Source organism: Nothobranchius furzeri, chromosome 3 (genome assembly GCF_043380555.1).
Source record: "Nothobranchius furzeri strain GRZ-AD chromosome 3, NfurGRZ-RIMD1, whole genome shotgun sequence".
Taxonomy (NCBI): domain Eukaryota; kingdom Metazoa; phylum Chordata; class Actinopteri; order Cyprinodontiformes; family Nothobranchiidae; genus Nothobranchius; species Nothobranchius furzeri.
Window position 1 is genome coordinate 61,198,517 of NC_091743.1, and position 21,821 is coordinate 61,220,337.

The following is a 21,821-nucleotide window of genomic DNA, read 5'->3' on the forward strand; positions in this document are numbered from 1 at the left end:
GCCACAGTACACCTCGCCGGGCTAGCTGCATCCTGGTTGTGAGCAAATACTAGAACACACTCACACAGTGGGTGACTGAAGAGGGAAAACACACACTCGATTGATCCCTGCTTACAATGGATTCACTCGGGCTGCAGAATGCAGATAGTGGTACAGTAGGTGAGAAGGAGGATTATTAAGCCGATCAAAGGGAGAGCAGCATTGCTAATTGCTCTGGTAATGTTCTCAGCATTGTGGCGACGGATAAGGCTTCGATCTCTAGAGACGCTGCAGGGACACACTCTCTCTCTCTCTCTCTCTCTCTCTCTCTCTCTCTCTCTCTCTCTCTCTCTCTCTCTCTCTCTCTCTCTCTCTCTCACACTCTCACACACACACACACACACACACACACACACCACGCAGCATCGACTGATCTGACTGCCTCTGTCCTCCCTGTAGCGTCAGATTGATCTGTGATGAGCTGCAGTGACGAAGAGGAGATCAGACTACTTGGATTGAAGGTTCCAGTCGACCAGTCAGACCATTAGAAACCAGCAAAAATAATGCAGATTTATATTCTCAGTTAAATTTAAACACACATTCATAATCATGTTTTAACTAGATATAAAATGAATAATAATAATAATGTATGTATTGTGTTTTGGGTGTTTTTAGGGGTACACAGTAATAATTTAGGAATGTTTTAGCTCCAAAATGATAGATAGTTATTGTTGATGTTACAAGTTGATCACTTAAGATCTTCTATTTAAGTACAGTTACTGGCCTCACCATGTCCTTCATGAAGGACAAGGAACACACTTTTGAAGTACACATTCTGGACAGAGACACTTGGGGTTACGGCCCTTTATGATATTATGGTTCAGACGCCTATGCGTTCTTGATCCTAACATACATCTCTCAGCAGTGATGGTGCTCTGCCCATGCGCTGTGCATAGGATGATGTAGAGGGTAAATATTGTTGCTTTTAAGCTTAATATATTACCTTATGACCAATAAGATGTGATACTCTATATAAATATAGAATATCAACCTGCTTGGTCTTTGGATGTTTAATCAGAAGATTCTAGGATTCTTTGTTTATTCAGGGATGAAACACACCTCAATTCAGACAGAGTCAGGTTTATAAAAGATAAGTCATTTATTTTCTAAACAAAAAAAATATATATGACAAGCTAACCAAGGCTACTGTGATGGATGAATCTAAGTGGATGGGATGTGATGTGTGGTGATTTAATGGTGTGTGTTTATCAGAACCTTGTATCTAGAAGAACTGAGTTCTGGGTGTGAAAAGGAATTATTTTGCATTAAACTATGAAGTTGGTTCTTATCAAAATGGCATCAGATGCAATCTTGTGTGTCTACCTCACCCTTTCTTTGGAGACCCTCTTCACGGATCCGGAGGTCAGGGAGGTCGGATGACCTCTGGGCACCAAGGTTCAGTAGATTAAGTACAGCACCGATGCTCCAGTCCAGAGATGTCGCCAGGCACATAGGCTGGAACTAGTTTGCGTCTAGAGCAGCTGTTTCTGAATAGCTGAAGGAACCTTTTTGCTGTGTCAGCTGTAGGCAGCTTTTAGCTTGTCGAAAGCTTGTCAAGAGATGCGGTGGCTAGAGAGTTTTCCTCCGATGGCCAGTCAGAGTTAGCTCAACTAACAGGATGCTGAGTCTCACAGAATGCTGGAATGCTGAAATGCTGAAATTACTCCGTAAGTGATTCTGTTCTAATATTCTCATTTTATGATTTACTTGGCCAGTCGGAACGTGCCACGTTAAGGGGTGTTAACAACAAACCCTCAGAACATCACGCCTTCTTTCAGATACAGGATGCTCTGATTTGGGGCTAAGAAAATATCTATGTGCAGTGACGTTGGTGGGTGATATGACATTAGTTATGGATAACATTATGGAGTGTGTATCTGTGGAAATACAAATGGAAAAGTCTAAGAATGTGTTAGTCAGTTGTATGTATAGGAAACCAGGATCTTGTGTTGAAATGTTTAAAGAAAAAATAGTTGATATGTATGATGATATAATCAACAGAAAAATGTGTTTTGTCTGTGGGGATTTTAACATTGACCTGTTGAATCCTCAAATGCAAAATGCAAATACAGAGTTTATTAATTCCATGTTTAGTCTGGGACTGTATCCACTAATAACTCGGCCAACTCGAATTACAAGAACTAGTGCGACACTGATCGACAATATTTTTACAAATATTCTTGAATATGATGTGTTAAGTGGTCTTATAATTACCGATATGTCTGATCATTTACCGGCTTTCACAGTTGTACAAAGGACAACTGTAACTACTCAAAGTGAATCTGTGGTTGTTACAAGGCTAAAAAAATCAAGAAGCAGTAAATTCATTTAAAACTGACTTAATGGAACAAAATTGGGAGGAGGTTTATGTGGAAGATGTAAATATGGCTTATGGAAAATTTTTAATATTGTAACTTCTCTTTATGAAAAAAACTGTCCATTGATTTATAAGGTGGATAAGAATAAATATGCTAAAAAGCCGTGGATAACTAAGGGGATTCAGAAGGCTTGCAGGAAAAAAATAAGCTGTATAAAGACTTTTTTAAAGAAAAGAACGGAGGAAGCAGAACAGAATTACAAGATATACAAGAATAAATTAATAAGTATTATGAGATCTAGTAAAAGAAATTATTATAGCAAATTATTGGAAGGAAATAAATCTAACATTAAAAATACGTGGTGCATATTAAATGATGTAATAAAAAAGGGTAGTGGCACCAATAGGCTTCCAAATATTTTTCTAACAAAAGACAATCAAGAAATTTATCAGTCTAAAGAAATTGCAAATGAATTCAATAAGTATTTTACCGAAATTGGGCCAAATTTGGCAAAGGATATATCAAATACTAAATTAGATGCTGATGCTGTGAGTAAAATAACAAATTTAGATAAAACCATATTTATTCAAGGCACAAATGAAAATGAAGTTATAACAGTTGTTAAAACATTTAAAAGTAAAAAGTCAGCAGATTTACATGGATTTGATATGTCTGTTGTAAAAGAAATCATTGAGATTATAGCCAAACCACTTACACATATTTGTAACCAGTCTCTCCAATTAGAAAGATTTCCTGAAAGGATGAAGGTTGCAAAAGTAATTCCCATCTATAAGGCTGGAGACAAACATGACTTTTCTAATTATAGACCAATTTCTATTTTATCTCAGTTCTCCAAAATACTAGAAACAATATTTCATAAAAGATTGTATGACTTTATTGAGCATCATGATATTCTTTCTGAACAGCAATATGGTTTTAGATGTGATCGGACAACTTCTCTGGCAATTGTTGATCTAGTCGAGAAAATATCTGATGCAATTGACAACAAACAATATGCTGTTGGGGTGTTCTTAGACCTGACCAAAGCTTTCGATACGGTTAATCATGACTTATTAATAAAAAAATTGTGTAGATATGGCATTAGGGGTGTGGCCTATGACTGGATTAAGAGTTATTTAGAGAACAGACTCCAATATGTCCACATTAACAACACTGATTCACAGCTACTGACAGTGACCACCGGTATCCCACAGGGGTCAGTGTTGGGTCCCTTGTTGTTTATTCTTTATATTAATGATATATGTTTAGTTTCTAAAACATTGCACTTCATACTATTTGCAGATGATACTAATGTTCTAAGTTTTGGGAAAGATTTAATAACATTAATGGACAAGGTTGAGAAAGAATTAAATGCATTAAAATGTTGGTTTAACTTAAATAAATTAACTTTAAATTTAAATAAAACAAAATTTATCATATTTACTAACAGAGCAATTACAGTGGATACACATCTCAAAATAAATAATACAGAAATTGAAAGAGTGAATGAAATAAAATTTCTTGGTGTAACCATAGAAAAAAAGTTAAGTTGGAAACCGCATATTGACTCAATTAAAGCAAAGTTATCGAAATCATTAGCAGTTCTCTATAAAGTTAAAGAATTTTGAGTTGAAAAAGCTTTATATCTTTTGTATTGTTCCTTAATTTTGCCATATTTCATGTATTGTGTTGAAGTGTGGGGAAATACCTACGAAACCCACTTAAAGTCTGTGTTTATAATTCAGAAGAGAGCAATCCGACTTGTAAATAAAGCAGCTTGTAGAGAGCATACACATTTACTTTTTACTCGTTTAAAAGAATTACAGTTAAAAGAATTAGTTACATTAAGAACTGCACAATTTATGTATAAAGTGATGTATAATTTGATGCCAAAACAAATTCAGGATCTGTTCCAGATCAGAGAGTGTTCATGATCTCAGAGGGTATGAAATGTTAAGAAAGCCTAAAGTAAGAACTAAAATGAAACAACTTTGTATTTCTTGTGTTGGGGTTGATGTGTGGAATAAATTAGACCAGGAGCAAAAAGATTGTTCAACAATGGTAAAGTTTAAGGGTATGTTTAAATCTAATGTGATTAAATATTATGAATCAAGTCAATGAAAAAATGCATAAAACATTAAAGGTCATTATTATTATTTTTTTTTATAAAGCTAGAATGGGGATTTGAATATATTCCCATACATTTCAAACATGATGTAAAAATTATGGAATCGGTATGCTATTCTCAAATTTTGTTTAAGTTCAAAGAGTTTGGGGGGCTGGGCTTATAAGCTTATGCTTCTGCCTGCGCCCATTCTTAGCATTGTGTAAGTTGTGTGTTTGCTTGTAAACCTGCAAATGTTTCTATGTTATACCATTATATTGTACTATTGATTTTAATTTCTCATTAAACTTCTCAAACTTCTCATTAAACGTTACTTAAACTTTAATTTATCTAATGAACATTGTGTCTGAGTGTAGATAATGAGTCACTTGTTAAACCAAACATTACTGATCATCATAATAATATTTATTTCAACTTCAGTAATTCAAGCACAGATTAATCGTCGTCGTCGTCGTCTTCCTCCGCTTATCCGGGTCCGGGTCGCGGGGGCAGCATCCCAACTAGGGAGCTCCAGGCCGTCCTCTCCCCGGCCTTGTCCACCAGCTCCTCCGGCAGGACCCCAAGGCGTTCCCGGACCAGATTGGAGATGTAACCTCTCCAACGTGTCCTGGGTCGACCCGGGGGCCTTCTGCCGGCAGGACATGCCCGAAACACCTCCCCGGGGAGGCGTCCAGGAGTCATCCTGACCAGATGCCCAAACCACCTCAACTGGCTCCTTTCGATCCGGAGGAGCAGCGGTTCTACTCCGAGTCCCTCCCGAATGTCCGAGCTCCTCACCCTATCTCTAAGGCTGAGCCCGGCCACCCTACGGAGGAAACTCATTTCGGCCGCTTGTATCCGCGATCTCGTTCTTTCGGTCATTACCCAAAGCTCATGACCATAGGTGAGGATTGGGACGTAGATCGACCGGTAAATCGAGAGCCTGGCTTTCTGGCTCAGCTCCCTCTTCCCCACGACAGATCGGCTCAGCGTCCGCATCACTGCAGACGCCGAACCAATCCGCCTGTTGATCTCCCGATCCCTCCTACCCTCACTCGTGAACAAGACCCCGAGATACTTAAACTCCTCCACTTGAGGTAGGACCTCTCCCCCGACCCGGAGGTGGCAAGCCACCCTTTTCCGGTCGAGAACCATGGTCTCAGATTTGGAGGTGCTGATACTCATCCCAGCCGCTTCACATTCGGCCGCAAACCTACCCAGCAAGAGCTGAAGGTCAGAGCTGGATGAAGCTAGGAGGACCACATCATCCGCAAAAAGCAGAGACGAGATTCTCCTGCCACCAAACTCGACACACTCCACACCACGGCTGCGTCTAGAAATTCTGTCCATAAAAGTGATGAACAGAACCGGTGACAAAGGGCAGCCCTGGCGGAGTCCAACCCTCACTGGGAACAAGTCCGACTTACTACCGGCTATGCGGACCAAACTCACGCTCCTCTGGTAAAGGGACTGAATGGCCCTTAACAGAAAGCCATCCACCCCATACTCCTGGAGCGTCCCCCACAGGGTGCCCCTGGGGACACGGTCATAAGCCTTCTCCAAATCCACAAAGCACATGTGGATTGGTTGGGCAAACTCCCATGCCCCCTCCATCACCCTTGCAAGGGTATAGAGCTGGTCCACAGTTCCACGGCCAGGACGAAAACCACATTGCTCCTCCTCTATCTGAGATTCAACTATCGATCGGACCCTCCTCTCCAGTACCTTGGAGTAGACCTTTCCAGGGAGGCTGAGGAGTGTGATCCCCCTATAGTTGGAACACACCCTCAGGTCACCCTTCTTAAAGATGGGGACCACCACCCCGGTCTGCCACTCCCTAGGAACTGCCCCCGATGACCACGCAATGTTGTAGAGACATGTCAACCATGACAGCCCTACAACATCCATAGCCTTGAGATACCCAGGACGAACCTCATCCGCCCCCGGGGCTCCGCCGCTGTGTAGTTGTTTGACTACCTCAGCAACTTCTGCCCCCGAGATCGGACAGTCCATCCCCAGGCCTCCCAGCTCTGGTTCCTCCTCGGAATGCGCATTGGTGGGATTGAGGAGCTCCTCAAAGTATTCCTTCCACCGTCCGACTATAGCCTCAGTTGACGTCAACAGCTCCCCATCCCCACTGTAAACAGTGTGAGCGAGTTGCTGCCTTCCTCTCCTGAGGCGCCGGACAGTTTGCCAGAACCTCTTTGGAGCCGATCGATGGTCTTTCTCCATGGCCTCACCAAACTCCTCCCACGCCCGAGATTTTGCCTCGGCAACTGCCACTGCTGCACCCCGCTTGGCTCTCCGGTACCTGTCTGCTGCCTCTGGAGACCCACAGACCAGCCACGCCCTGTAGGCCTCCTTCTTCAGCCTGACGGCTCCCAGAACCTCTGGTGTCCACCAGCGGGTACGGGGGTTGCCACCACGACTGGCACCGGCCACCTTACGACCACAGCTAGCAACAGCCGCCTCGACAATCGCAGAGTGGAACAAGGCCCACTCGGACTCAATGTCCCCCACTGCTCTCGGGACGTGGTCAAAGCTCTGCCGGAGGTGGGAGTTGAAGACCGTCTTGACAGGTTCTTCTGCCAGGCGTTCCCAGCAGACCCTCACTATGCGTTTGGGTCTGCCAGGTCTACGCGGCATGTTCCCTTGCCATCTGATCCAACTCACCACCAGGTGGTGATCAGTTGACAGCTCCGCCCCTCTCTTCACTCGGGTGTCCAAAACATACGGCCGCAGGTCAGATGATACGACTACAAAATCTATCATCGACCTGTGACCTAGGCTGGCCTGGTACCAAGTGTACCGGTGGGCATCCTTATGTTCGAACATGGTGTTCGTTATGGCCAAACTGCGGCTTGCACAGAAGTCCAATAACAAAACACCGCTCGAGTTCAGATTAGGTGGGCCGTTCCTCCCAATCACACCCCTCCAGGTCAAGCTGTCATTGCCCACGTGAGCATTGAAGTCCCCCAGCAGGACAATGGAGTCCCCTGATGGAGCAACCCCAGGCCTGGCTCCAGGGTGGGACCCCGGTAACCCTCCGGGCCGGGTACTCCGACTCTTCGTTTTAACCGCCATGAAAGATCCTTCGAACCGTTCTTTGTCTCACCCTTCACCTAAGACCAATTTGTCATGGGAGACCCTACCAGGGGCACTAAGTGCCCCAGACAACATAGCTCCTAGGATCATTAGGGCACTCAAACTCCTCCACCACGATAAGGTGACGGTTCAAGGAGGAGCACAGATTAATCAACCTTATTAATTTAAGCACATATTAATCAAAACATTATTATTCATCAACCATTATTGTTCATTCAACCATATGATCATTCACTATTATAACGGTTCAGTCCTTTATTCTGTGAAGGACAGCCTAGATAAGCAGACAGGCTTGGCAGAGAAGAACCTTGAGAAGGGAACATGATGTTGACAATACGTTATCATGTGTTCAGAGCTGCAGAGAGGCCCGGACTCCAGCTGATGGAATGGCAGTATCCAGCAGATTAAAGGCAACAAATGTCGACTCCTGTCTCCATATGACCATATACTTAAGAGGTCAAACTGTACAAGAAAAACTGACCATTTGTGGACGCTACAGTGCCAAGTGACCAAGAGGACACCAATTAATCAGGCTTTGTGTTTATAAATTGATTTTATGGCTTTTGTACAAATGACAGAAAAAATTACTTTTGACTTATTAAACGAATAATTTATTTTAGGGAAAGATAAGTTCAGTGACTTTTATGTAGTGTGAGAAGAAATGTTGTTACTTACCTGCAGCGAACCATCAGTCCGAACTTTCAGAGAGAAACAGTTTAACGTTGATATAGTTGCTATTCTAACAAGAACAGAATTCCTCCCAGAAAAAGGAAGAAAGGGAAAAGTAATGCATGAAAACCACAAAAGGTCCTGATTCCTGTTCTTCTCAGCACCCTCGGGCTAAACCCTGATTGTAAATTCATTTCCCTTCATTCGCAATCACCGTCTGACACTGGTGCAGGCTTTTCCTTTAATCATGAGCGTGACACAAATGCAGAGGTTAAGTTAAAAAATGGAGTCCTGGAAGGACTGAGTGAGTGGGCACATTCATTAGTCACACGAAATGTTGTGAAGTTGAATCTGGAAGATAAAATATGCAGCCAGGTGATGCATGTCTGCTTTTTCTATTTATTTCAGGGGTTTCAGTTTGGGCTTTCTCTTGAATAAAAAACCAAAGCGTAGCCTTGAAATCTAGACCAATTGTTGCAGCAGGGGCGGCGTTAGGCCCGGCTACTTGTGCTCAAGCCCCGAATCTTTAATGAAAAGCCCCGGATCTCAAACGTGGAAGTAACATGCAGTACCAAAGTCCAACAGAGAGGGAGCAGCTAGCAGTAGTTTGTATACCTGCCTGAGCCTCCACCACTGAAGAAGAAGCCCTTCAGCAGCTGGCTTCTTCTGCAGTGCCTGGTTTCTTCTACACTCTGCCTGAAACGCATGAGTGAAGATGGACATAAGGACGTTTTTTAGACCAAAAGTACCACAACAGAACCCCAGCTTTGATGAGACTGGTGTTGACTCAGGTTTGTGAGTCTTATTTGAAAATATTTGTTGTGCTGCTGGTTTGCCTAAAGTTAGCTTACTATCAGGTAAAGTTGATGGAGAAAGAAAGGGAATATTTACTATCATCTCACACTAAACACTAACCCCAAAATTCCACTATCTCCGCTCCACCCCCGCTTTCTGCTGCCGCTTGCTTCCGAACTCAAATTATACTATACCCGCTCTACAACGGCTCCGCTCCGGTGCAGAGACCTGAGGTGCGCAAACAGGCATGTGATTTCTGTCCATTGACTGCGGAGGTGCTCTGGCATCCGGCAAAAATAGAATCGATCCTATTTTTGCTGGATGACGGAACGGCGGCGCACTGCGCCGCACGGCCGCAGTAGTGAAACAGCTCTGATTGACTACAACGGGACCATTTTTGCTGCAGAGTTAGTGCCGGAGCGGAGATAGTGGAATTTTGGGGTAGCAGGAACAATACTCTGCCTTGAATATGCTTAATTTGTAGCTTCAGATTAAAAATGATGTGGTACAAGACAAATATATATGATGTTGACTAGTGCGTGTCACACGTGTGTGTGTGCGCGCGCACGTGTTTGTGTGTGTGTGTGTTAAGCCCCGGATCTTCTTCAGTCCTTAATCCGCCCCTGCGTTGCAGTAGCATCTTCATTATATTCATTCTGTATTCTTTTTCAAATCTTTTTCCGATTCTTACATCCACACACAGAGTAGCAAAAAGCAGTTTTTATGGAGAGTTTCTGATTCTTCTGTCACCTTCCACAGAGCATCCACAAGTGTTATTCTGGAATCTTCTGTCACCGTTGTTGTGTGGGCAGCAGAGGATGATGTCATCTTCTACCTTTAGATCATGTGAAACCAAAACTAGTCAATATCACAATAAAACTTACAGACAGGCTGCATTCACACAAAAGCTTCTACCCTAGAATATGACTGTGGGTTAGAGCTGTGAGGCAGCAGGACGATGGATTAAACCCAAGATGTCTTTCTGATCCTGTCGGCTACAGTTGTACATAAACCTGACCCCACCCCCTAAAAAATCTGTACTGGTTGATTAACATCTGTTCGGCTGGCTCTCTTGACAGGCATCACCCAGGAGATGATCAATGAGACGCGAGCGTCCACAGAGAGGAGGATGATAGAGGACATTCAGGAACTGCTGAGACGAGGAGAAGAGGTCAACCAGCAGGACTGTCAGGGAGCCGCACTGGTAAGCAGCTGTTCAAATGAGTTTTAAAGTTCAAACCCCTCATTATTGCTTCATATAAACATTAGAATGTAAAATCTGGTGTCTTTAGGATTTTGTGTAAATGTTTACTGTACAGACAGACATGCAAACAGTGCTGGTGATTGACGGCATATCAACAGATTATTTAAGTATCTCATTCACTGAGGAACCGTGCAGTACTCCTTCTTTTTCAAATAGGATTGGTCACTCTGAAAACTGTCTTTGGAACTTTGGCTCTCAGACCGGGGATGGCTGTGCTGATGTAGCAGCCAGGAGAGAGCTAGTAGAAGCTAACCACTAGCATTAGCAGTTAGAGTTTAATTTGTAGAAATAAATGAGTATTAATGAGTAAGACTCATAATCCTGCTGTTTTCCCAATCCCCAGTCCTGCGGTTAATTTCTTCTTTCTAAAACAGGAGCGCCAGAGCTCTTTTTCCACTGAAAGGTACTCAAGGTATTCATTCATAGTAGACACCACAGCAGTTTCATATAAACATTAGGGAATGAGAGCTCTAAAACTTTCAAGCATGGTGGTAGCAACTGATGACTTGGGTTTTTTTTTTTTTTTGCCTCAGAATTCGTACACCTCAGCAAATCAACCATAAACTTTCCAGAACTAACCAGACTATCGTAGAATCAAATATGAGACCATCTGTCCAAGAGCCTGGTCAGATCTGAGTCGTGGCACAAGAATGTCCCTCATAACAGACGCAGCAGCAAAAAGCAAAAGTTAAAGTTCAGTCTGACTGAAACCTAAAGGCAATAGTTCATGATGACTCGTCTATTGAAGCAAAGGCCCTCCACAGAATTATGGGACTGATGATGTCATGCAGAAGAATATGCTCACATATCTGCTAACAGTGGTTCTTTAAACTGTAGGAATCTTAATTTTTGCTCATTAGTTATACATTTCAGCTGAGATTCAGCTAAATAAATAATGTAACCTGTAAGAGCCCATTAAAATTATTATGTTGAAGGCCATATCATATTTATTGGTTCAGTAGTTAAACTCTTTCCTGCAGTTGGGCTAGTTTAAGCTATTGATTGCTAATACTGAGCATAAGCCTCTAAGTGAGATCAAGCAACATCAAACCAACTGATGCGAGGCCCGTAATTAGCGTTATCCCTCTGAGAAGGTTCTGGGTAACTTTCTGCCCACACACGCCGCAAGAAGAACAAAAAGTGTTTCGTAAAAATGAAAATTTAACAATCTTCATTATGAATGCACTCTTACGTTTGTCCTGTGCAGCAGCGTCTCAGGAGAATTTAAACCCTTCAGAGCTAATCAGGCATCAGACGGTCATAATCTTCTCAAAAGCAAGTCAAATGCACTCTGCTCATACACAAGTTATCTCATGCTGATTTTCACCTAAATACTCGCTTCAAAGTAGTAAAATGTAGTGAACACGTAGTGGTAAAAATGGGCAATAAGGAGAAATGGAAAAACACACATTTAGCCTGTTTGGCATCTTATGTTATAAAAGTAATTAGTTATATTTACAAATGACTTTTCCAAGAAGTGATTGAGTTAGTAACTGAGTTACCACATTGCAAAAGTAATTATTAAAATAACTGATGTTACTTTCATGTTCTACAGTTCATATGGATATCTGGAATGTAATTTCTGCTCGGAACAATGGAATTAAACGTATCCAGTCTGCCTAATAAATGTTTAAAAGGCCACCTTTAGGTTTTTAGGGATTCTGGGACATCTCAAACTTAATTCCTACTAGTACAGTTGTTGTTATTGATATCCTCAATTATAACTTTTATATCAACATAGCTGTTGATGTCTTCATTTGTAATGTATATGCAATTAGTGCTAGGATAAAATACATTATTGCTATACAGAAAAGGAATTACAGAGAGATCTGATGTTGAGATTAGAAATAACACCGTTAGTTCCAACACTTTGTCACTAAAATGTACGTTTTTCAAATTATTTTAATTAATGTAAGTCAATCTGATGTCACGCCATGATATAACGCACCTTTAAATCTAACTGAACAGCAAGGTTTGTGAATGCTAAGGCAATACCTGTTTGAGCAAATATTGGAAAGAATTCCAGCATGCTTGAGAATAAAACCTTGGAAAAGCCCAATTCATCATTCCCTAAATACTCCATGTTTATGTAAGTCAGCACTCTGTGTATTAATTAAGGGGTGTAGTGCATAAATTGGTCCCTGAACTTGTTTAGCCATTCAGAGCAGTGATGCATTCAAACAGGGCTCAAAATGGATCATCTGCATATAATTTCCTGAGAAGGATGTATAATGTCGGAGACCTAAATGGAGTCTTTATTATGCATCATGGATTTAGCGACGGTGCTGAAACGCATGGTTTCATCCCAAAATAACCCGGTTAATCTCTGAATTCGTACCACAGATTTGAGCGGCTTGTCCCTTTGCTTTATGCATCCTGTTGATCTTTGTTAGAATGATGAAAGCAACTGCATCATGACTTATAAACGAGAGCTTGATCCGGACAGAAATCTGACTCAATCCTTTATTTTTTATCCTAGTTGCAGCACGAGGTCAACATTTTCTGTTTGTTTTGAATCCAGTGTGGGGAAGGTAAATCTGTTAAATCTGGCTCCGTTGATCATATCCTCCCCCAGTGGAAGAATAATTTGACTGCCACAATCGGACCTTCTATTATTAACGTCTCAACCGTGTCCAGGCTTTTCTGTTCGAACATATTTATTCGTTTTGCATGGATGTGTGTAGAACTGTGGCCCAGATGTTGCAGCTTGTTGATGTTTACGTTGAGCTTAGAGCGACTCCACTCTGCACCTCGCTTTGACCCCGACCAGCTTTAGCTCCTTGTGGAGTCGGAGACTCCATGAGGGCATTTCGTATTGCTGGGGTTCCTCCACACACTCCCACACAAATATTCATGTGCTTCAAAAAAAAAAAAAAGTTTCAATCAAACAAATTAGAGTTAAGCTGCTGAGCAGACTTTAGAGATTTGTTTAATGTAATTGGACTGCTGTCATTTTTAACTGCTAAATCAAAATACATCCATATTTTTCCTTAGCTGGTTTTTGATGTTTAACGTTCAAATGAATGTAATACAAATAACATAAAGTAGATAATCGGCAGAATTACACTTATTGTTCAGTAAGGGAAAATATAGGTCTGAAAATTAATGTTTGTTTATGAGGTTCTCTGCACCTGCTCCTCCAGTAGCAGCTCTCTTACACCGGACATGTGGTTCTTTCCTATTTTCCCTGTTTTCAGTTTATTTTGTTGCTTAGGATGAAACCCCAAACTGCCAACCCTCCTGCCTTTCATTATTTTAAATGTTTCTTAACAAAATAATAACTCTTTTTCTAAACCTCATTCCTAAAGAGATGTCTCTGTCAGGGGGTCAGCCATTAATCCTAAAACCAGACACAGATAAACCCTCCATAACCTGGCTGACCTTAACATTCCTTACATACTTTGTTGGCCCCCATCACCGGCTGCCGTTGCTCCATTCGACTGCCTGTTTTTTTCCTGCTGATTGTAGGTGCCACCTGGTACCACGCGGTTTTAAAGCATGGCCTCAACCAAAATGAGCTGAGCTGAAACAAAACAGACGCGTAAAGACAGCTGATGGGTCAGAGAAACCGTCACCAACAGTGCTGAAGACAGAAGTTAAATGAATCATAGGCAGCAACCATCTTATCTTTATTACGCAGGCAGGACGTCCATGTGCACGGATATCAAATCAGAGAGCATAATTCATAAACTGATAGGTTTACCGTTTCTCCTGTGCTGACCACAGCTGAACCCCTGTTGCCTGTTCACTTTGAAAAGATTTCATATGTGTTTTGTACCAACATTGCAAAATACTTTAAAGTCTGATTCTAGAAAGGTAGAGCTACCTGTAGTGGGGGGAGCTCCTCAAATAAGTAGCTAGTAAATAATGAAAGATCAGGGAGGCAGTGATGAAATCTGGACTCAACCTTCTTAATATTTTTTGTGTTCTGCTGTTCAGATTGGATGATAAAAATAAAGATGTTGTCAAGCTTTTGAAAATATGACCTTTGCTGGCATCAAGTTTTCTCATAATTAGTCCATCAAACGCAACATTCTTGAGTTCAGGAATCAATATTTTCCAACCTTTCATAAACTGCATGAATAAATGACTGTAAACATTAATGATCCATTTTTTCCTGTGATGCTAAAGCTTTCACAGGCAGATTCCCTAAGATCGTACTGCTTCTGTTTCCACTGTGCATGGTCTGTCCCTGCCGTATCCCTAAGAAGCCCTGCCATCCTTTTCTTTTACTCTTATGTAGAAGCAAGCTAGAGGCTAATGTTGAGCTAATAATTTTAACAGTGAATTACAAATAATCCGTTCTAAAAAATATCTCAAGCTAATTTTTTCAATTATAAACCACTCGATATTAGAGTGAAATGCACTTATCATCTTATGAATTTACTGTGTATGACTCGTCTTCACCTGTCATCTAGAATCCTCTGCTGCTGTTTTCTGCCTGGCAACAGCCATGAAACTCACTGCATGAAAAACTCAGTTCATATTTCAAATTAAACAAGATTTACATGGTTTCTCAGTGAAAGCGAGCTTCAAATACCTTAACTAAATGCCCACAGATCTCTTCAGCGCAGGGAGACTCTGGTGCAGCTTTGTACATGAAGCAGCTACAGCGCCCCTCTGCAAGGAACCTCAGAATTAGATGGGGATGCAGAACACTGAATTGCATGTGGAATAGACACAATCATTTCGTGAATTTGGGCCTCAGCTTTTATCCGGTCCCCACCCTGTCTACTGTTGTTAATATAAAAATATTCATGCTGTCTGTTTGAATTTATAATAAATAATAGTCGACCTGATACAAATTTGCAATGAGTGGTTTAATGGTAGGTCAGAGGAGTCAAAGTGTCAAGGCATGATTTAAAATCCTGTTGTGAGAAACAGGTGTGTGCACTGAAGCCGTCTCTACACTTTTCTGTCCTCTTTTAAGGTTTCCTGAAAGAAACTGCAGGGTGAAGTGGCTTTAGACAGCAGAATCTGCTCTACAGTGCTGCTGTGTGAATGGATCTATTCAAGCAATTAGCCCGAACAGAACTTTTTAACGTTATGAAGTTAAATCGTTCTCAGTTACACATGGATCTCAAAAACCTACAGATTATTTAATCAATAATTACAAACGTATCATTCTCAGCGCAGGAAGCATAAAACCACAGAACAAATTGAGATATGAGTAAACCGGTAGTAATTGCTGTTGAACTCAAATCAGCCTTCCTGTTTTATACTTTGCAGCTTCACATTGCAGCAGCTAATGGCTACGTGCAGGCTGCAGAGCTGCTTCTGGAGGGGGGGGCTCGCATGGACCTGAGAGACTTCGATGGATGGCAGCCCCTTCATGCTGCAGCCTGCTGGGGTCAGGTAAGGTAAACAAAACAGGACACATGAGACAAAAACAACGTGCACACAAAGGTTTGCTGAAACTTATCAAAGTCATGTGCTGCTGTTGTTTCAGATGCATGTGGCAGAGCTGCTGGCCTCGCATGGTGCCAGTCTCAACGCCAAGACCTTTTTGGAAGAGACTCCCATAGGTACGCCTGAGTCTGAGATACCTAAAGTGTCTGGTTTTATTGGGAACAAGCTGACATACCAGGTCCTTCCTTTATGTCCCTTCAGATCTGTGTGAGGATGAAGAGTTCAGAGCCATTCTGCTGGACCTGAAACACAAACACGACACGATCCTGAAGTCACAGCTCAAACACAAGACCTCACTGTGCAGACGGACATCCAGCGCAGGCAGTCGTGGGTGAGTGCTGACATCTGCTGGCCAGACCGCTGCTACTGCAGTCTGATCTCTAACTACGTCTGATGAGTTGGTGAATAAAAAGCAAAATGACGACTTGGGATCTCTGTTCACAGAAAAGTGGTTCGACGAGCCAGTTTGTCGGACCGACACAACTTGTGTCGGAAAGAGTACGAGACTGAGGCCATCGTGTGGAGGGGAGGAAGGGAGGAGGAGGTGGAGAAGGAGAAAGAGTCTGATCAGGAGAATAATCAGGTGACTAACCCAGATTCTCTGATGATGGAGCTTCATGTTTACTGTTTATTAGGAGAAGAAGAAATGGATTCTGTGGGGTGTTTCCTGTTCCAGCTTCCTGCACGTGCATTATCAGACGATGTGACTAATATAGAGTGCTAGAAAGCATGAATGATAACAATCTGAGCATAAATGTCAGGTTGGGTGGCGGTGTGTGAAGAGTTATAGAACAAGGACTTCCTCCAGTACTCAGCAGCCACCCAGGAGGAACACTAATCTGCAGAGGCAAATTATCAACTTTAGACATGGCCTTTCTTTCCCTTAAACAGTTTTTAAATCAAGCGATTTGCTGAAAATGACATGAAACATCTCGTTAATAGATAAAATGGAGGATTCAGGAAGTCCAGTGTCATTTGGACAGAGTCAGATATTTTTTTTATCATCCTGCAGCTCAAGCCTGTTGTCGCAGTGGAGCTGCCAGACAAATCCATGCTGCCCACCATCCTCAAAGATGGCAGCAGCAAACAGAATGGCCTCGTCACCACGACAACGTCCATCCCACCTCCGTCTCCAGCCAATGGAAGCACAGCATCATCTAACAAGGGGGTGGTCATCACCACTCAGCCCTCTCAGGAGGACTCTACGCCGAAGGAGCGTGCTCAGACTCTGTCGGAGCTGAAGAAACAGAGGGCCGCAGCCAAACTTTTGAATCACCCCTTGTTCAACGGCTACCTTGGCAACGGCTCCACAGACTCCTTTTCTGATACCAAAAGCCTCTCGGAAGATCCTCGGATGCCATTGGTCTCCTCCAATGGCAGCTCGGTTTACTACACGCCAGCCAGCGGAGACCCGCCCCTCCTCAAGTTGAAACAGCCCATGGAGGAGGAGCAGCCGAAGGCGCGGGCCTGCTGCTGTGTGTCGTAGCACCTTGGTCATGTGACTGCTGATGAAACAGGAAGTAAATGAGAGGAAGGAAGGAAAGGAGGAGAATTCCTGACGTAGACATCCTGTTCTTCTACAGGAAACTGTCTAGAAGTTTAAAAACATCTTCATGTTGACAACTCCTGCTGCCTTGCCCAAAGGCAGATGTGTTGAAAGATGATACCTGATAAGGTTAGAAGGTCAAACTGTTAAGCAGCTGTTTTTGTTCCTTTTTTAACAACCAAGGAGAATGAGAATACGTGTTTTTGCAAATGGTTTCTTTTTAAAGAGTCTGAGATTTGAAACGGTGGAGGAGAAACCAATCTCAGACCCATCAGAATCAGACCTTTTATCATTTCCTCCAGAAAAATAACGTCCAACAACAACTTTCTTCTTTTTCAGCATTTCCAAATTAATTGTAAAGCCATCGTGGAGTTTTCTAGGATACCTGTTCAGCACTGTGTTGCGCCTCATGATGAAAACAACAAAATGTAGCAGGAAGTGGCGTGCGACATCTGTGTGTTTAACAGCAAAAGGTGACAAATGCCAGAAAACAGTGTTAAACTAACCGAGAAGTGTACTTCTGTAGTGGATCAGAGTGAAATAACTGCACTTGTGTTTACAACCGTCACTAAAGCACCACTATCCTCTCACAGCCACCCTAAACTAATAGTTCATGCTTTTATTTAGTAAAAATCCACTTTGTCTTCACTTTTTTAGGTAATTTAAACAAACGTGGTTGCTGTGCATTTTTTTATTTATGAGATTATTGTAATGTATAAAGGCATTCTGGTTCTTAAAGTTGAGTGTATTTATTATTTGTGTGGAGAGTGAATGCATGAGATGAGCTGGAAGAATAGTGATTTTAGGGGGACAAAGCACCTTCTGATGCAGAAAAGATAAAAGTCAATCAGATGTTAAAGTCAAGTCGAGATTTTTTTGTACATTTTGTTAAATCCAGCCATCCTGTAGGGATGGGTCCATGTTTGTGTCTACAAATAACCGTGTTATTTGTTTTAATTTTGTTTTTGATGGCCATTGTGTGGCTGAATCCTCTCCAGTCCCTGTATTTGTGGTGATAATAGAAGCTGTAAACGTTATGTCATGAATTACTACAAGTTTGTGACGAGTTTTTAAAAATATGCACAAATTTATTGTCTAAAAAAATGCATAAATGTTGTCATATAAGTCTTAATGCCTCGTGTCTCCAGAGCAAAACACAAACTCGTCAGTCAAAAATGAGTAAAGGACAAGTTTCATTTTTGGAAGTGTGTGTGTGTGTGTGTGTGTGTGTGTGTGTGTGTGTGTGTGTGTGTGTGTGTGTGTGTGTGTGTGTGTGTGTGTGTGTGTGTGTGTGTGTGTGTGTGTGTGTGTTACTAAACCCTCCCATCAGAAACAGGTTTTAATACTAAAAGCCAAATATTGACATAATGACTCAAATCATGTGATTACCATCAATTTTAGAGAATATTGTTAATTTCAGCAGAGCAAGAACAGATGTAAAACTACAGGTGGTCTTGTCTTGCTACCTAAGAGAATGAGACCAAATTAAACAATTAAACATCATATCATTTATTTCAAGCTAAATTGTAACTACTGTCGCAGTAAATATCAAAATTTAAGTGATGGGCCTCATTTCCTAAGTAAACATAAAATTTAGGATATTTCAGTTTTTCAAACTCCAGTGAAATAAAAATTCTGGCTCCTTATTTGAGAATAATCTTAGTATGTTACCTGATCTGACACCCAGTCTCCAAAAGAAACAGTTTTTTTAAAGAGCCAGCAGGTGCAGCTTCAGGTGTAGAATGCAGCCCTCATGAATACACATGTGACATATCTTCTTTTCTTATTTAAAAAATATTTGAAGCTAATTTGTTTTCCAATTTTGCCATTACAGCTCTACTGGGATCAAATGCTTAAAACATACTTTCCAGAAATGCTGAACTATTCCTTAAATCTAGTAGCATCTCTGTTGTCTTGTTTGAATTGCCAAAGAGTTAAATACATTTACAAAGTTAGTTTTTTTTCTTTTGGTGGCCAATGTGATTACCCATAATGCCATTCTGCTACCCCAATCCCAATAAAGTGTACAGTGTCAAAACACGTGTATAAATGGGTTTGTAAATACTTTTGCATCTCCTCTGTTCTGGTGGTATTTGTGTATGCATTAGAGAGGAGCACATTTGAATCTGGATGAATGAGAAGCTATCACCTGAGAACATTCAGAGGTGAAAGGTCAAATCTTTCAGACCCATTTGAAGTAGTCAGTTTTTAAAAAGAAGCATTTTTAATCTAATTTGAGATTTAAAAACAACTGATTCACATTTTCTCTACGGAATCCTTGCAATCTGTATGAAATTTCAATCTAATCTAATTAAGAAGCTATCACCTGAGATCAAAATGTTTGTGCTCATTTTTTGTTTCCTTACAAACACGAGTCAGTTGTCATCAACTGACCTAAGATCTGCTGCAAACTACTGAGGTATTTAAATAAATTCATCCAGACTGAAGTGCTTTTGGTCAGGAAGCGACGGTGACGTGTTTTAAACTGTACACAGATCATTGCTTGTGCTTACTGCACGTTTGTCTAGTAATGAAATCATGAAGGAAAAAGAACTACTGATTTTGTAAATACTGGAGTATATTGATGGCTGCATTGACATATTTTGAATAAATTGTATATTTTGCTAATTTTATCTGGCTTCTGAATCAATTAAAGATTTCACCCAGTGTCCTCTTTCTGATGATGTTCTTGGATGGAGAGAATTCTTTTAAAGAACAAGGACATTTTAAAAATATTTCAAGAGACTTCAGCATTCACATAGATCGAGTCATGTTTTTATAGAAGGGTTAGGGTATTTGCAGGACAGCATTTGTCATAAAAACCTACTGGCCTCTGTTAGCTCAACAATTAAAAAGAGAAAAAGGCATAGTCAGTGCAACTGAAGCATAGAGAGGAGTACAATAGAGCTGAAAACACATGATCTGCACTGCATGAACATTCTTAATGCTGCCTGTCTTTGCTTTTGTGCCTCGTCTATACTGAATGCAGGCCAGCTGGCTCAGATCCAGGTCCTTCAGGCCTCTTCACTGAAGAGCAATGCAGTCTGAATCCAGAAGTAGCAGAAGGACCAATAAAGAGCTGTGAGTGTGCAGCAGGAAGTAGTCAAATGCACCAAAAGGAGGCAGTTGTTGTCATAGGGGTGAAAAACGGATGCATAAAAGAAAGCAGATGGCTAGATCTCTGGAGGTAAGGCTCAGTTTGTCCACTTGTTCCTGCTGAGTTTGTTAAAGCTTTCAAGAGTTTAAAATACCCGAGTCAACAACTTATCGGTTAATTTCCATTAGTAGCGTTTTGCTAAAGTTAGTGAATCCCATAAAGACATGATACAGCTTAATCCTCAATATTTGCCATATTCACCAACTCACTAGGTGAGATCATTTGATCACATGGCTTGTCCTACCATTGCTATGCCGATGACACCCAGTTCCATCTGTCATTGCCGCCGGATGACAGTTTCTGCACGAATCTCGGACTGTCTTCCTGACATATCAAAATGGATGAAATCCCACCATCTTCAACTCAACCTCTCTAAAACTGAATTACTTGTCATCCCAGCAAAACAATCCATACGACAACGTCTTAATCCACAATGATTCCCTATCTCAGGTTCCTTCAAAGACGGTTCGAAATGTGGGTGTTGTGATTGATGACCAGCTGACCTTTTACAATCACATTGCCTCTGTCATTTGTTCATGCCGTTTCCTGCTGTATAACATATGAAAGACCAGACCGTACCCAACACAATATGCCATGCAGCTCCTGGTGCAATCCCCTGTCATCTCCCGCCTCGACTACTGCAATGCCCTTATAACCGGTCTTCCAGCCTGTACTGCGAGACCTCTTCAAATGGTTCAGAATGCAGCGGCGTGTCTGGTCTTAAGTCAGCCTAAAAGAGCACACGTCACCCCTCTGTTCATTGAGCTCCATTGACTACCGCTAGCTGCATGCATCAAATTCAAATTGCTAGCACTAGCATACAAAGTCCTGGATGGTGCGGCTCGGCTGCTCCGGTCATCGAAGGATTGGCGGCTAGCAGTGCCTACAACATGGTCAGGACAATCCAAACTCTTTCCATGTGTCTGTGGAACGACCGAGCACTACCAGAACAGGGCTTCCTTATCGACTTTCAAGAAACTCCTGAAGACCCAAGTCTTCAGACAGCATCTTTTAAACTAGGACCCTCCTTGCACCCGTCCCCCACTCTACTGTCCACTCCTTGTTCACTTCCTTTCATGAGTCATTATGCTGCCTCACTGCCACCTAGGATTGACTGATTAGTGTTTGTTGTTAGCCTCAAGGGAAACCGGCTGGCTTCATTATCACTTGTAAGTTGCTTTGGACAAAAGTGTCTGCAAAATACATAAACATAATCCAAGGCGTGTCCCTGTCTTTAGAAACACCCTCCAGCACTTCCTGGGAATCCCAAGGCATTCCCAGACTGAAGACAAGATAAAAGTTCCAGCAGCAAAGTCAGAGTCTCCCTTGGGGTCTTCACTAAGAGTGTAGTTATTCAGCAATACACCGATTATATGCTTATCGATAAAAATTACGTAATGACTATTTATCAGACT

The 21,821-nt window shown here is 41.8% G+C and overlaps 1 protein-coding gene across 1 annotated transcript in view; it reads left to right on the plus strand.

Moving 5' to 3' along the window:
* Positions 1 to 17,396, plus strand: part of ppp1r16b (protein phosphatase 1, regulatory subunit 16B) — a 66,447-nt gene extending 49,051 nt beyond the window's left edge. The window contains exons 5-10 of the mRNA XM_015959169.3: positions 10,110 to 10,234; positions 15,524 to 15,649; positions 15,744 to 15,819; positions 15,905 to 16,034; positions 16,148 to 16,286; positions 16,716 to 17,396. Of these exons, the coding sequence (XP_015814655.1) occupies positions 10,110 to 10,234; positions 15,524 to 15,649; positions 15,744 to 15,819; positions 15,905 to 16,034; positions 16,148 to 16,286; positions 16,716 to 17,189 (1,070 nt within the window). The 3' untranslated portion in view covers positions 17,190 to 17,396. The remainder of the gene's footprint in view (positions 1 to 10,109; positions 10,235 to 15,523; positions 15,650 to 15,743; positions 15,820 to 15,904; positions 16,035 to 16,147; positions 16,287 to 16,715) is intronic.
* The last annotated feature ends 4,425 nt before the right edge of the window (positions 17,397 to 21,821 follow it).